At 41.5% G+C, this 14,975-nt stretch overlaps 1 protein-coding gene across 1 annotated transcript in view; it reads right to left on the minus strand.

Annotated features, from left to right (window-relative positions):
- The window catches only part of atp2c1 (ATPase secretory pathway Ca2+ transporting 1), a 103,089-nt gene extending 93,687 nt beyond the window's left edge, over positions 1 to 9,402 (minus strand). Inside the window, exon 1 of the mRNA XM_068001842.1 lies at positions 9,262 to 9,402. Coding sequence (XP_067857943.1) covers positions 9,262 to 9,372 — 111 coding nt within the window. The 5' untranslated portion in view covers positions 9,373 to 9,402. The remainder of the gene's footprint in view (positions 1 to 9,261) is intronic.
- Between the last annotated feature and the right edge of the window lie 5,573 nt (positions 9,403 to 14,975).

Genomic DNA, 14,975 nt, shown 5'->3' on the forward strand with positions numbered 1-14,975 from the left:
TGGAGAAATCATCCATGGTTCCTGCTCCAGAGCAATATCCAGCAATTCGTGTTAGATGGAAAATACATGCTGCTTGATCCCGAGCTAAGCTTAGTTCCCTACATCTAATCCATCACCAACACCAGATTCTTCCACTTCTGCAAAATTGTCCGCCTCTGCCATTCCAGTGCTGTGACAATCTAGTCCATGTCTTCATTACCTCAAGGCTCAACTTCTCAAGTGCTCTGCTTGCCAGCATCCATCCTCCACTATAGTTTTTCTACAATTCCACAGCTTATGTCCTCTCCTGCACCCATGTTCTTCCCAAGTTATACTGGCATTCTGTACTCCAATGCATGGATCCTTACCGACATGTTCAAATCCCCTCACGGTTTTGCCCCACCCTACCTTCATGATTGCCTCTTGGCATAAGCCCCTGCACAGACCCTCTACTCCTCTAACATGAATCTACTTCTCATCCTTGGCTCCACTCTACCGCTGGCAGCCATTCTTTCAGCCAGGCTTCTGGGCCTGCCTTTTAAAATCCATCTTTCTTGCCACAACTCTTTTTAGTCTTCAAAAACCTCCTTAATACCCTTCTCTTCTGCATCCCCCACTCTTTTCTCACCCACTTGGCACCACCTTTCTGTAAAGGGTTCAGAAATATTGCTCTGCACACAAGGAATGCTACATGAATGCAAGTTGTTGTTGAGGGTGCCACTGCAACAGGAAAAGGGCTACATTAAGCCACTCTCTTCGAAACAGTGCCTTGTATAGTATCAAGCAATCACAATGTCACATCATGGTGGATCGTGTTTCTGCCTTACTGCAGAGTATAAATTGGTTGTCCAACAGGCTCTTCACAGCTGTCTTTGCTACAGGAAATAGGCAGGACTTATAACAAGGCACACCATGCTTTAGTGGTGAAGCAAAACCACTGAATACACAAACTTGTGAAACTCTTTATATAATCTTGAAGAATAAACCCATTTTCTCTTTTACTTCACTACTTGAAAACTTGCAATGCCTTTAACATTGCTAAGCAACATACACATAAATAAACTTTCTCCAGCAGGCTATAAACGGATTGATCTGTAAACTGATTGCATGCAAGATTTTATCTACTGCAACAAAACACCTGCAGAAAATATGGACCTCAGCAGCTGTAATATCCCAGGGTCAATAACAATTATATAATTAAGTTCACAGTTCTACAATGACAATGACTACAGAGAGTAATGATGTGGAGATGCCGGTGATGGACTGGGGTTGACAATTGTAAACAATTTCCACAGGAAGGAGGAAGCCTCCGAAAGCTTGTAGATTTCAAATAAAAATTGTTGGACTATAACTTGGTGTTGTAAAATTGTTTACAGAGAGTAAGTCATTTCAGGGCTTCTGGCAACTCAAAAAAGAATTGGATTCTACTCTGGAGATTCCTATCTGTCATCATTCCCCAAGTGCTACAGTACACATGGCAATAATTTCACAGAATGGTTTCAGTAAAATAATTTGCTAAATTATAACTTCACAGACTTAAAATTTACCCTCAATGGCACACTTTGAAGAACCAGTACAGTGAACTGAAAAATGTAATTGAAAACCGCACTTTGTACAGAACTATAGACAGGGTTCAAAATTCTTAGCATTTGCATGGCATGCAATTATTGCAAGAAAAATGCAAATTAAATAAATCTGCCCTGGGTCATACAGGTTTAAAATTTTAAAAAACATTTAAAAAGTTACTGCTGTCTAGTTGCATTGTCATTACCACTTATTGGTTGATGCAGTTATAGATATTGGAACTTAAAAGCACAAAAAAAATCATGTGGCTCAGCATAAAGCACCAAAAACCATATATCTGTATTAAATATTTTAATAAAGAATTTTGCTGGGAAATGCCAAATTGTCTATTGAATTTTCATGACTAGAACGTGAGAACACAATGAGGGCGTAAATGTCACAGGGAAAATCCATCTTAAAATCTACCTGCCATGTAGTCAGGTGGAAATTTTATAGCCTGTCTGGCCTCGAAGCTTGCTGCTTGATTTACAGGAGACCTCAGTTCCAGTAAATGCATATTAAAGACTGAACCAGCTTATCAGATTCTGTTGCAGTGAAATCCACATGGCATGGATTTGAGTTAATGAGGTCAGACCTGTTCTTTTAACTAGGTAAAGCTACAGTGTCCCTTGTGATTATACTCGAGTACATGGGCTGCAGTTCAAAATAATCAAATTAAATATATTTAACATTCCTACCTAATTCCTTTTTTCAATGTTCCCTTTTTAATTTAAGCTGTTCCAATTACAGTATCACCTTCATTGTATTTTGTAACTGCCAGGTTTTGGGATTTCTGATGCCATGAAAGGATTTTGCTATGAATTTTATTTATTGCTTTTATTAAGTTAAATTTAACACACAAGGGGTTAAATTCACAGAGGGAGACAGGCTGGAGTCATTAGAATGCGGGGGGGGGGGGGGGGGGGGGAGGGGAAAGAGACAATAGGTGTGTTATTGTGTTCTCCAGAAAGTTATTGAGCAAGCCATCAGAACTGTTATCCTTAACATTTTGGGACAGTACACCATCATATTCCAAGCACTTCACACATGGGATGGGTAGGAAGGGTTGAATACATGCATACACAGCACAAAAGACGCATAACCCGTGTGTGTGTGTGTGAGAGAGAGAGAGAGAGAGAGAGAGAGAGAGAGAGAGAGAAAGAGAAAGAGAAAGAGGGGCAGTGGTCAGTTTCATTGGCACTCCTACTGTCCAGCCTGAGTGAAGATTAAGCCCTCGAACTGGGGTAGTGTGGCATATTTTGTTTATTTGTTTCAAGGAATGATACAGAATCAAGTCGAAGTGCAGTGAGATTTACGATAAATGCTACTCTACTCATTCACTTAAGAATTGCAACATAAACTAGTTCGTTGATTTGCGATCAGCCTCATCGCATTCAAGTGTGAAACAGTCCATCTTTTGGAAGATTGGAGACATGCATTTGAAAGCACTTGCAGGACTACAGTACCCAATTTATTTAACACTGGGCTTTATTATTCAGACTCCCCCAAGTCTCACTAACATATGACTAGATATTGGGCTTTAAAAGGTAAATTCCTGATCATAAGGGATATTGGGATCCATTTATGGGAGAGACCACGGTCACTGAATTTGTGACAATATTTACAGCAGACTCAAAATTTGTAACAGGAACCAAAAAGGCCTCTACAACTACAGTAACATTAGTAAAACCAACAGTAATTCTCAAAGTTTCACAAAAAAGGTCAAAATGTAGAAACGTTTTAATAAGGTTTAAAAATTAATAGCAGAAAGTTATTTTTTTTCCCCCAGAGGAGTGTGGGCTGCAAAAGCTCCAGAAAATGTCTCGGCACCTTTAAAGTTCTAGCCTCGCTCATCACTGGTGTCATTGCCACTGAACTCCAAGTCCACCCCTCCCTGCTCAAATCTCTCCAGTCTGGTTTCTGTCCAGCTCATAGCACTGAGATTGTCTTGGTTAATCTTGCCAATGTCACCTTATTCATCTGTGGTAAGCTATTCTTCCTTATCCTCTGCATCTTCATAGCCTTTGATACATTGCATCATTCCATCCTCCAGCGCCTCTCCCCTACGGTCCACATATATGGCACCACCTCCTATTGGCTCTACTTCTACCTAGCTCCATTTTTAATCTGCTCCTATTCTACATGCTCCCCTCAAAAACATCATCTGTAAATATGTTCACTGATGATGGTTAACTCCACTCTCCATCTCAACCCTTGATTCTACAACTGTCAGCATGCTATCTAACTGCTTGCTTGACTGTAAATTCTGGATAATGCAGAATTTTTGGCAAGACTGAAATGATCTTTGTTTGATTCCTGCCAAAAAACTCTGTAGTTGAAACTCAGAATTGTACAAAACAATGCAGACAAGCAAATCTGAAGGAAGAAATCAATCACTGGGATGCAAAATTCCTCCACCTGGCTCGAGGTAACCCTGTAAAACAATGCCTGAATAGATAGTGTGGATCTGGCTTGAAATCCAGAAAATCCTCAAAGGATCACACCACTGGTGCCACAAATTGAATGAGTCATACTCCTTGTGTTGTTTTACTGGAGGACAGCGAGTATTTTTTTAAAAAGTGGAATGGGGTCACTATTATAGAATGTTATACAGCATACAAATTTACATTTTAACTATGCTGAACTATAAACAGATGTACATAAAAATAATCCACGGACTACTAATCCAGTAATTCAGAAAATGTGAGTTCAAATCCACCATGGCAGTTTGAGAATTTGAATTCAGTTTTTTTTTAGAAAATCTGGAAATAAAAAAACTGATATCAGTAAAAGTGACCATGAAGCTGTTTGATTGTCGTAAACACCCAACTGGTTCACTAGTCTTCTTTAGGGAAGGAAACCTGCCGCCCTTACCAGGCCAGTCCCACACCAACGTGGTTGACTCTTAACTGCTCACTGAAGCGGACTAGCAAGCCACATAGTTGTACAAGCAGCAGTTCAAGAAAGCCCACCACCACCTTCTCAGGGCAACTAGGGATGGGCAATAAATGCCAGTCTTGCCAGCAATGCCCATATACCAAAAATGAAAAAAAGACTTGTATCCCAAATGTTGATGACTAACAAGCAATGAGGTTGCAAGTGACTTATATTCAGCACAAGTAGGATGTAAATCATATACCACAGCTCATGTCTTCTGATTATACTACTCATTTGAAAATTACAGTAATTAAAGTCGGATATTGGAAATTTTAAATGGAATTACTTTCACACAGACAGAAAATAAAATGTGAAATTAAAGCCCATCTACTGGGCCACAGTCAGTACGCTTAGCAATGGACCAGTGATTGTAGGAGTATGGCTGGTTTGAAGGATGACTTGCAACATATACTCACAGCACTGTGATCCCACACACACAAACTCAAAATACTGGCTTCTTGCAAATCATCTTCAAACAATCTTTTCTATTATGCATAAAAGATAGAGATTGCATATTTTAATGGTTTCTTAGCATGCAGGTTCAGTTAAAAATTAAACCACAAACTTAATTTTATAGAGTAACTTTACTGTAGCAGACATCCCAAAGCAGTTCACAGTTTGGGGTGAACTCAAGCAGGGATAGGAGGGGAATTAGTGAAAGTGGCCAAAAGTGTGGGTGAAGAAGTAGGTTTTAAAGAGACCTTTAAGGTGGGGAAGGACGAAGCCAGTAGGGGGGTTTGAGGAGAGAGATCCAGACTGTGGGAGTGAGATGGCTGAAGGCTCTGCCACTGATGGTACAGCATAGGACGGAGGAGCACACAGGTCAGAATTGAAAGAATACAGGATAAGGCAGGGACACAGAGCTGGAGAGCACTGTGGCTGTGGAAGGATTTGCAAAAGACAATGAAAATTTTGAAGCTGGTGCACTGAGGGATGAGGAACCAATGATGGTCAGCTCACCTAATACACTCGAGCGGGACTGTGTGACAGATAGGGTGTGGGCATGGCAATGGGATTTGTGTATAATGAAGCTTGAAAGGCAGTCAAGGAGGGCACTGGAAAATTCAAGTTTAGAGATGATGTAGACATGAATGAGGGGCAATGAGTTAAAGTAGAAATTGAGACAGGTGATATTCTAGAGGTGAACATACACAGTGTTGGTGGTAGACTTGTGGGGATTCAAGCTAAGTTCAGGGTCTAGGAGAGCACCACTGGGTTGAGCTTGAATGGGTATCCATGAAGGCAGAGAGTGCAGAGTTTCTGGTGGGGACGAAACAGGATACATTCAGTCTTGCCAATGTTGAGCACAGAAAATAACCTCTGTCAGCTAATATTCTAGCCATCTTCATTGAGTCCTTATACTTCATAATTCAATTCTCAAGAATAGCAAGAACGCTGAGTATCAATGTGAAGAAACAGAGAATGTATAACCAGCTATAAAGAGCAGGAAAGACATCAATATATTCTGCAATTTGTTAATTACTTAAATCCCTATTTCTCCCCTTGCCTTTTATAGTAATGGTCTTCTCTATGCACTAGCAAGTCATAAGTACAATAGAAAAGTACTCACTCTGAACATTAATGCTGAAGATCTTTTACAGGTTTGTATGAAGTATATTCAATGTTAATTGAGCTTTTTCTGAATCAAATCACTCAAACTTAATGTGTCCTTTTTTTCTAGGCTAAAAATGCAATGTATCTCAAATTTTATCCATGGAGTGGTATCTTATACCAGTGTTTTTTCAATGCATTTCCTTGTCTGCTTTGAGGATAAACTCACTCTTAATGAAAAAATTTCTTTAGGATACTGCCATTATATTTCAATTTACACTGATTTGAAGATTGGAACAAGATTTGAACTTAATTAGGGACAACTTCAGGCACAATCCCTCCTCGCCAGTACTGTGCCCAAAACCACCACTGCTCATCTCCCACAGACTTAACTGGTGGGAAATATCTACAGGGCTAGACACCCAACAAGGGTACATTACATTTTAGCACTAAATATTTCTAATTGTAAATTCCTCTCAATCAATACCACCAAAATCTGATTAACAGCTCATTCATCTCATTGGTGAGGAATCTGCTGTGCTGAAAAATGGCTGCAGTATTTGCTCTCATAACAACAGTAATTGCACTTCAAAGTAACTCATCATATGTGAAGTGCTTTGAGATGTTTGAGACACATGGTAAGGTGCCATGTAAATGCAAGTCTCTTCATTCTTTCTTAAAAATCCTACACAGAATATTAATTCCCTTGTCTACACATGCACGTTTCTTCCTTGTAAATCCACAGAAATGAACTAAACATTGAAAAACAATTGGGAGAACAAGAAACTAATCAGTTTATTTTACAAATCCTGAGCACATTATATCTAGATTATGAAAAACAAACTCACAAGTGGAATAAAATGGGTATTCCACTGCACTCCAATGTGTATTTGGTTAATACAACAGACATCTGTTAATTTGCTCCAGATGAGAAATGTCGAAACTGACATCTCTTCCGATTAGTGCACCTTCCACCCTCCGTAAACTTGAGCTCATCCAAAACTCTGCTGCCGTATCCTAACTCACACCAAGTCCTGTTCACCAATCAACCTTGTGCTCGCTGACCTACATTGGCTCCCGGTCCGGCAACACCTCGATTTTAAAATCCATCCATGGCCCCACCCCTCCCTATCTCTGTAACCTCCTCCAGCCTTACAATCCTCCAAGATCGCTGAGCTCCTCCAATTCTGGCCTCTTGCGCATCCCTGATTTTCATTGCTCCACCATTGATAGCTGTGCCTTCAGCTGCCTAGGCCCCAAGCTCTGAAATTCCCTCCCGATATCTCTCCGCCTCACGCTCCTCCTTTAAGACACTCCTTAAAGCATACCTCACCTGTCCTAGTAACTCCTTATGTGGCTTGGTATCAAATTTTGCTTGATAACGCTCCTCTGAAGCACCTTGGGACATTTTACTACATTAAAGGCACCATATAAATGCAAATTGTTGTTGTTGTAATGGTATTAAATTATGATCCATACTCCTCCCTCTCCGACCAAAAAGAGCCAATAGTTAATGGGTCTTTTACCAAGCTTAATGAAATAAAAGCATTCCGATTACATCAGCCAAAAAATTCACTATGGACTGTTTTCATTTGCCAGCAATGACATTGGTGCATCTGGTCTGTTACCAGACCAATCAGATTCCCAAGTGAGTCACAAAACTAATTATTCAGTAATGAAAAAAACAAAATACTTTGCTAAATGTACTGCTCAGATTCTATACAGAAATAAATATAACAAGTATGGTTCTGCTGCTGTAAATTTTCTGAACTTTCTGAATACAACAGGATTACAGCAGTAGCTAGGGTGCAAGCAGTTCACGTCACCATGCATTAAGTCTAATAAATTTTGGACCACACCAGAATATGGCAAATGTTTAATGTAATAAAATTTTATAGCAATACAGAGCACGATCACCAAAAGTAAACTTGAGCTAATCTCCTTCTGGATGCAAGAGAAAATTCAATTAAAACAGCCACTGAAAGGCAATCTTCTTCTTTGGCAGTCCCTCAGGGTCAAGGATGACTTGCTTCCACTCCAGGAGGGTGGGTTCTGCGGTGGCTGAATAGTCCAATCCTGGAGCCGCAGACTCTGCCACAGGTGGGGCAGGTAATGTTTAATAAAGCGGGTAGATGAGACGCTCTGGATTCTGCGCGCTCTTTCCGCTGCTTACGCTTGGCCTCCATGTGCTCCACACGGTGACGCTCAAGGTGATTGGCGCCTTCGCGGATGCTTCTTCTCCAGTTTGGGTGTTCTAGGGTAAGCGATTCCCACGTGTCGGTAGGGATGTTGCACTTTTAAGGGAGGCTTTGAGAGTATCCTTATATCATTTCCTCTGCCCTCCTAGTGATCGCCTGCCATTGCGGAGCTCGGAGTAGAGCACTTGTTTAGGGAATCTTGTGTCGGGCATGCGGACAATGTGGCCCTGCCCATCGCAACTGGTTGAGGGTGACCAGTGCCTCGATACTGGGGATGTTAGCCTGAGAGAGAATGCTCACGTTGGTACGCCAACCCAATAATGGTGAAAGGCAATTAACTTTAGTTAACTTACTTTCTTAAAAAGGTTTTTATTTTAAACTATTTATTTAGAAATGTTCGAGGGTAAGAACAACAAGATACAAAAGACCTACAAACCCAAATATGACCAAATGTTGAGATGAAAACTTTGAGAAAAAAGTATTTGAATGCACAAAAAATAATGGGCAAATGCTGGCTGAGCTTAGAATAAAAGGTGTTTCATTTTCAGTTTTACTCACCTACATTATCAAATATATCGTTGTGTAGTTTTACCTACATTTTATATATATTTATAGTTTCACATACATTACCAGATATATTGTAATGTGGTTTTACCTACATTATATAATTTGTAGTTTCACTTACATTACCAGATATACAGCAATCTGTAGAGATGCTCCTATATGTACAGTTTCACTTACATTACCAGATATACAGCGATCTGTAGAGATGTCCCTACATTTTATATATATATTTGTACAGTTTCACTTACATTAGATATACAGCAATCTGTAGAGATGTCCCTATATATATTTATATATATTTGTACAGTTTCACTTACATTACCAGATATACAGCGATCTGTAGAGATGTCCCTATATATATATATTTATATATATTTGTACAGTTTCACTCACATTACCAGATATACAGCGATCTGTAGAGATGTCCCTATATATATATATTTATATATATTTGTACAGTTTCACTCACATTACCAGACCGCAGCATAATTGCCAGCCGCGCCTCGCGCTCCCATGAACTCTGCCGGTTTGAAATGTCCCCCCGACTCGCGGCGGTGATCCCCTCGCGACCCACAAACATTCGAGGCAGACAACTGACAGGAAGTGATCGCCGGCCTCACCGCTCCACTTCCGCGTCGAGTGCGCATGTGCGAACCATCGGGATCGGTTCTCATTGCGCACGCGCGGTGTCATGGTCTTTTTTTTAAAAAAATGTTTTTAAAAAAACAGATAAACATGAATGCAACACTTTTAAATTTATATTCGGTTTACTTGTAGTAGAAGAAATAGCAGTTGGCAAAGGTATCTGATGCTCCCCTCCCTCCTGAAAAATTAATTCTACAATTATTATTTAATGAGTTAAAAAGTCGTTACATTATCAGTTTTCACTCCAGTATGGCGCCTCCTGTGTTGCTATTAGCTGAAGCAGGTAATTATATTAAATATATGAAGCGGTTGAAAATATTCCGTTTGTTTATTGTTACATTGTTCAAAAAAAATGGTTCATTGCTTGGTCGGGACGGAGAGCGGTGTGCGCGCATGCGCTGTCATGTCATGTCCTGCCCTGCCCTGCCAGTGAAGTGTTGCTGCAGCTTGAGGGTGTGAGCAATGTTCACAAAGAGTCGAGCAGCTACATCAGCTGATGTGGAGCTGGGGTGGGGCAGATCTCTGCAAAATAATAAGCAAACGTCAAAGTGAAGCAACTGAAAAAAGTAATTGTTTTAAAACTGCAACAACCCACGATTACACCCTTAGGTAGGAGGGAGAATAAGGTGTTATTTTTTTTTTCTTTTTACTCTGCCAGAGGGGTGGCTGCTGAAACTCTTCATTCTGAAGACTCTGACTACTTAGAAACGCACATAAGGGGTGCAGTGATGGTCCTTAAGTGAAGTGAATTTGGGTAGTCTCGATCCAGTTTCTAGTGAGCATAGGCCTACAGCACAAAACTGTCACACAGACGCAGAAGTGGATGCTCTTCTAAGGCTGAGGCACATTGTTGGGGCAATGTAGGGAAAGCTGACCCTGTGTCTGCATATGATGTAATTAAGAGGCAGAATGCAGAAGAGGAAGGGACCAAGAATAGATCCTTGGAGGTGATGGAGTGGGGTTTAGATAAAAGCCATTGTACAGCTGAGCTCAGATAGGTAGGAATGAACAAGGTGAGGAGAGCCTATAGAGCAGGTTGACTGAGGAGTGAGGTTGGAGGAGGATGATATGGTCAACTATGCCAAACACTATTGAGAGTTTGAGGAGAATAATACACCACAATCACAAGCACAGACATGTTATCCATTATTTTGGCTAGGGTCAATTCGATGTGAGCAGGGGATAACCCAGACTGGATGAAGAAGTGAACATGGAGCAACAGTGCATTAAATGACTTTGGAGAGGAAAGGATGGTTGGAGGTGGGGCAGTAGTTTACAAATGTGGAAAGGATGAGGGTGAGGTTCTTGAGGACGGGAGTGATGATAGTGGTTTTGAAGGAGAGACAGGCGATGCCCGAGGCAATTGACAAATTTGGCTAGCATGATGGTAGTTGGATGAGTGGTCAGGAATGGAGTGGGAGGGGGATCACAACAGCAGTAGGTGAGTCTCATTGATAAGATGATATTGAATAGGACGGGAAGATGGGTGAGCAATTGCAGAAAGATGGGGGATCTGCGCAAGAGGAAACTGCACTGATAATCTTTATCTTTGTGATAAAGAAACCTGTGAGCTCCTTCCATTTGGTGGTGATGGGGTTGAGGAGAGGGGTATGAGGAGGTGGTTGGTCATGGGAAATGGCTCTTGGGGTTATCCTTGCCCTCTAGGATGATCCTGGAGTAGTGGGTGGTTTTGGCTGAGGGGAAGGAGCATGGTAGTGATTGATGTGATCAAGTCAGATCTGCAGATGAATAGCTAAGCCAGATCTGGTAATGGATGGCTAGGCTAGGCTAGTTGTGCACCAGTTACATTTAAGTTTATGCCTCACCGGCTTGAGGAAGTGATGATGGAGGTGGGGGAATGACAGGTGGGCAACAGTGATAGTTTTGGTGGGAACAAGGGCTTTGAAGATAAAGGTAAGGAAGTGGTTTAGCAAGTCAACAGCACAGCCAAACAGAGGGCCAAAGGCCAGTGATTTGAAAATGCAGTTGTAAGGAACGTGGATAGGTTTTTCCATGGGTGGATGGTGAAAGTAGTGATATTGGAGGAGGAGAGGGATTGTGGGTCATAAATGAGACAAGGAAGTGTTTGGGGATCTTGTTGGTGATCGAGACCACTGGTGCAGAGAGGCCGTGAACGATGGCGAGGTTGAGGTGGGGTGGTCAAGGGAATAGGTAGAGTTAATATGAAGATTGAATTTCAGAAATGGCAGGAGGTCAATGCATTCATAGGAGAGGAGCAAGGAGTTAAGGTAAAAATTAAATATCATTGATGTGAATCATTCCGTACAGAGACTAAGGGAAGAGAGACAGGAGAACACCTTGGGCAGGAAGTCAGCATGGGGTGGAAGGCAGTAGATGACAGGAATTTTAAACAGAAGGGAGAGGACATTTACACCAGGAATTACATGAGGGACGGAGGAGGTCGAGGCTTGAAAGAAAAGCAGTTTCCAGAGGAATAGGGGAGAGGTCAAGGTAGAGATGAGAAGGGAATGTTTTTGTCAGTGCCAGAATGTCAATACGTTCATTCATGATGAGGTTGTGAATGGCAAGGGCATTATTTACAAGTAAGCTGATACTTGGGAGGAAAATGCAGAAGGGGCAGTGATTGTAGATTCACCAGCAGAGCCTGAGGAGCAATGGTGGGAGGGATGAGCAGGTTGGAGAGGAGCACGCAGGGTGAGATGGTTGGCAAGAGCGGAGGATGAGGTAGTTAGGGTTGCTGTTCTTGGGAGGCAGCATCTGGTGCCATGGTGGGTCTGAAAGAGAATGCTGAGGTCTTGTTCATGAGAGAATTTGAGCCTGGCACAGCATCAGGAAAGAAGGTAGGCTGAGGAGTAATGATGGGTGGGAGTCAGGATCAGGGAGGGGAAGGGGACATGAAAGATGGTGTGAACAGACAGGGGCAGAGGAAGAGAGTGGGCCCAGAAAGAGGGAAATAGAAGTATAGGGTTCAGGTCCAGTACAGTAGCCAAGGCATGCATGCAAATGGACACAAAGGGAAGTCAAGAGCTAAGGCTTAGAAACCCCCGAGTACATGAGTACTGCCGGAGTTTAACCAGCTAAACAGCTCAATTTACCAAGCTACCAATGCTTTTCCAATTAGGACACCAAAACTATTAGGGTATGGGCTTGCAGAGCTATCTGGAAATGAGTGGGAAGGATTGCAACTCCCAGTGACAGATTTACCCTTCCAGCTCCCATCAGTGAGTCAAGCTGGCCAGTTGATCAATCACCAACACTGCCCTGGAGTACTGTGGACATGCTTGTTTCAGGTGTAGGGTTACAGAGTTTGTTAGGGGGTTGTTCAAATCTCCCACTGTTGGACGCGTTTCCCTTCGCCCATCATTGGCGGCCATGCCTTAAGCCGCCTAGGCAGGACACTCTGGAATTCCCTCTCTAGACCCCTCTGACTCTCCACTCTTTGATCACCCCATCTATCATCTCCTCCTTTGGCTCGGCATCCATTATTTTCCTTGCACCTCTGTGAAGTACCTTGGGACATTTTTCAATGACAAAGATGTAATACAAATGCACGTGGTTGGTATCTTGGAGCCAACATGACCCTAAAGACCCTGCTTACAATAAGCCAATAATTGAAACAAACCATTGTATTTGACAGAGGAGGACCTTGCTTTTACTAGGTGTATGATGAGCATTTTCCTTATACTAAATGCATGTAATGAGGGTCACCTTATTTAACACTAATAAGTACAGATGAATGAGGTCATTCAACACATCTAGTTCATATCTGTATATAGTACCTATCCCTGGTAATTTAATTGGCTTTGAACAATTTAAGCTTGTCTAGGAAGTCCATTCCATGCAAGTGTTATTAAAGTCATTACGTAGTCTAGTGGTTATAATATTGGTCTAGCAACCCAGAAGTCATGTGTTTGAATCATTCTATAGCAAGTTGTGAAATTGAATTCAATAAATTTGGTAATTTGTGGGCTGGCACCAGAAAAAAAATGACCATAGAAGCTGATGGACTGCTGTAAAAACACAACTGGTTCACTAATGTCCTTCAAGGAAGGGAATACCACCTACCTGGTCTGGCCAACAAGTAACTCCAGTCCCATACTATGTGGTTGGCTCTTACGCCAAAAATGTCCTCGGATTGTCTCGATTGGCCGCCGTAATTTCAGTGCAAGATCAGTAAAAACCGTGAATTGAGGTTTAAACCGGATTTCTGCCGAAGTTACGGTGGATGATCAGGAGAACCCCTCAGGAAATTCCTGATGTAAATGTCCTCAAGGCATCTCGGGATGGGCACTAAATACTGCCTTGCCGGTGATGTCCACGTCCCAAGAGTAAGTTTAAAAAAATGTAGAACCTTCTAAGATGGGGCCATTAGTATCATCTGTAGTGAATACTTCCAAGAAGTAATCATCAAAAATATTTAACATATATATTGAAATAATTCTCAGTTTCAAAACCATTTGCAACCTTCAGTGATATCAATGATTCTTTGATAACCCTCTTGCTCTTATAATGCTGAAAGAATTTCATACTGTTGCATTTGACTTCTGTGCTCAATTCTAGTTCCCTTTTTGACTCTTTTGGAAGTTTCTGTATTCCTCAGTGGTTTCCATCATCTTTCTCCCTATTTGCCTACATTATTACAGTGACTTCATTGGCTGTGAAATTCTGTGGGGCGTCCTGAGGATGTGAAAGGCACGATCTAAATGTAAGTTCTCTCTTTTGTAAACTTTGTATTGGTTGCTTTTCTTACTTCACTTTGTATTTTCTTACTAAACTATTTAGGGTCAAGTTTTTTATAACCTGCAGCTTCTCGTCCTTGGTATATACTTATTCTGCATGCGCAGTAGTATGCCCTTAAAGGTATTGCATTTATCGTCAACTGGAGTCAATTTGTTCCCTCATTGACTTGAAGTTAGCTCCTTTAAAATTGTAGACCACGTTTATATTTTCTCATAGCATGGAGAAATGTTATGCATGGATAATAGCATCTTTGCGTTGACATGTGTGATAACAGGAGACCACGATGCATTATGATGTATGTGGTTGAGAATAACTGAGGTGTTACGCTGTGGCTGTGTAAATTGGGTGTCATTTTAAAGAAAATAAGAAGGGGATTGAATTGAAACTTCGCTCTTTATCAAAAGCAAAATACTGCGGATGCTGGAAATTTGAAATAAAAACAGAAGATGCTGGAAAAGCTCAGCAGGTCAGGCAGCATCTGTGGAGAAAGAAACAGAGTTAACATTTCAGGTCGAAGACCTTTCGTCAGAACTGGAAGATGTTAGAGTTAAAGTTTTTAAGCAAGTACAGAGCCAGGGAAAGTGGGGGGGGAGGGGGAGGAAAGAACAAAAGGGAAGGTCTGTGATAGAATCATAGAAAGGTTACAGCATGGAAGGAGGCCATTCGGCCCATCGGGACCATGCCGGCTCTATGCAAGAGCAATCCAGCTAGTCCTACTCCCCTGTCCTTTCCCCATAGTCCTGCAAATGTTTTACTTTCAAGTACTTATCCAGTTCCCTTCTAAAGGCCATGATTGAATCTGCCTCCACCACCCCC

This window comes from Heptranchias perlo, chromosome 2, assembly GCF_035084215.1.
Source record: "Heptranchias perlo isolate sHepPer1 chromosome 2, sHepPer1.hap1, whole genome shotgun sequence".
NCBI lineage: Eukaryota > Metazoa > Chordata > Chondrichthyes > Hexanchiformes > Hexanchidae > Heptranchias > Heptranchias perlo.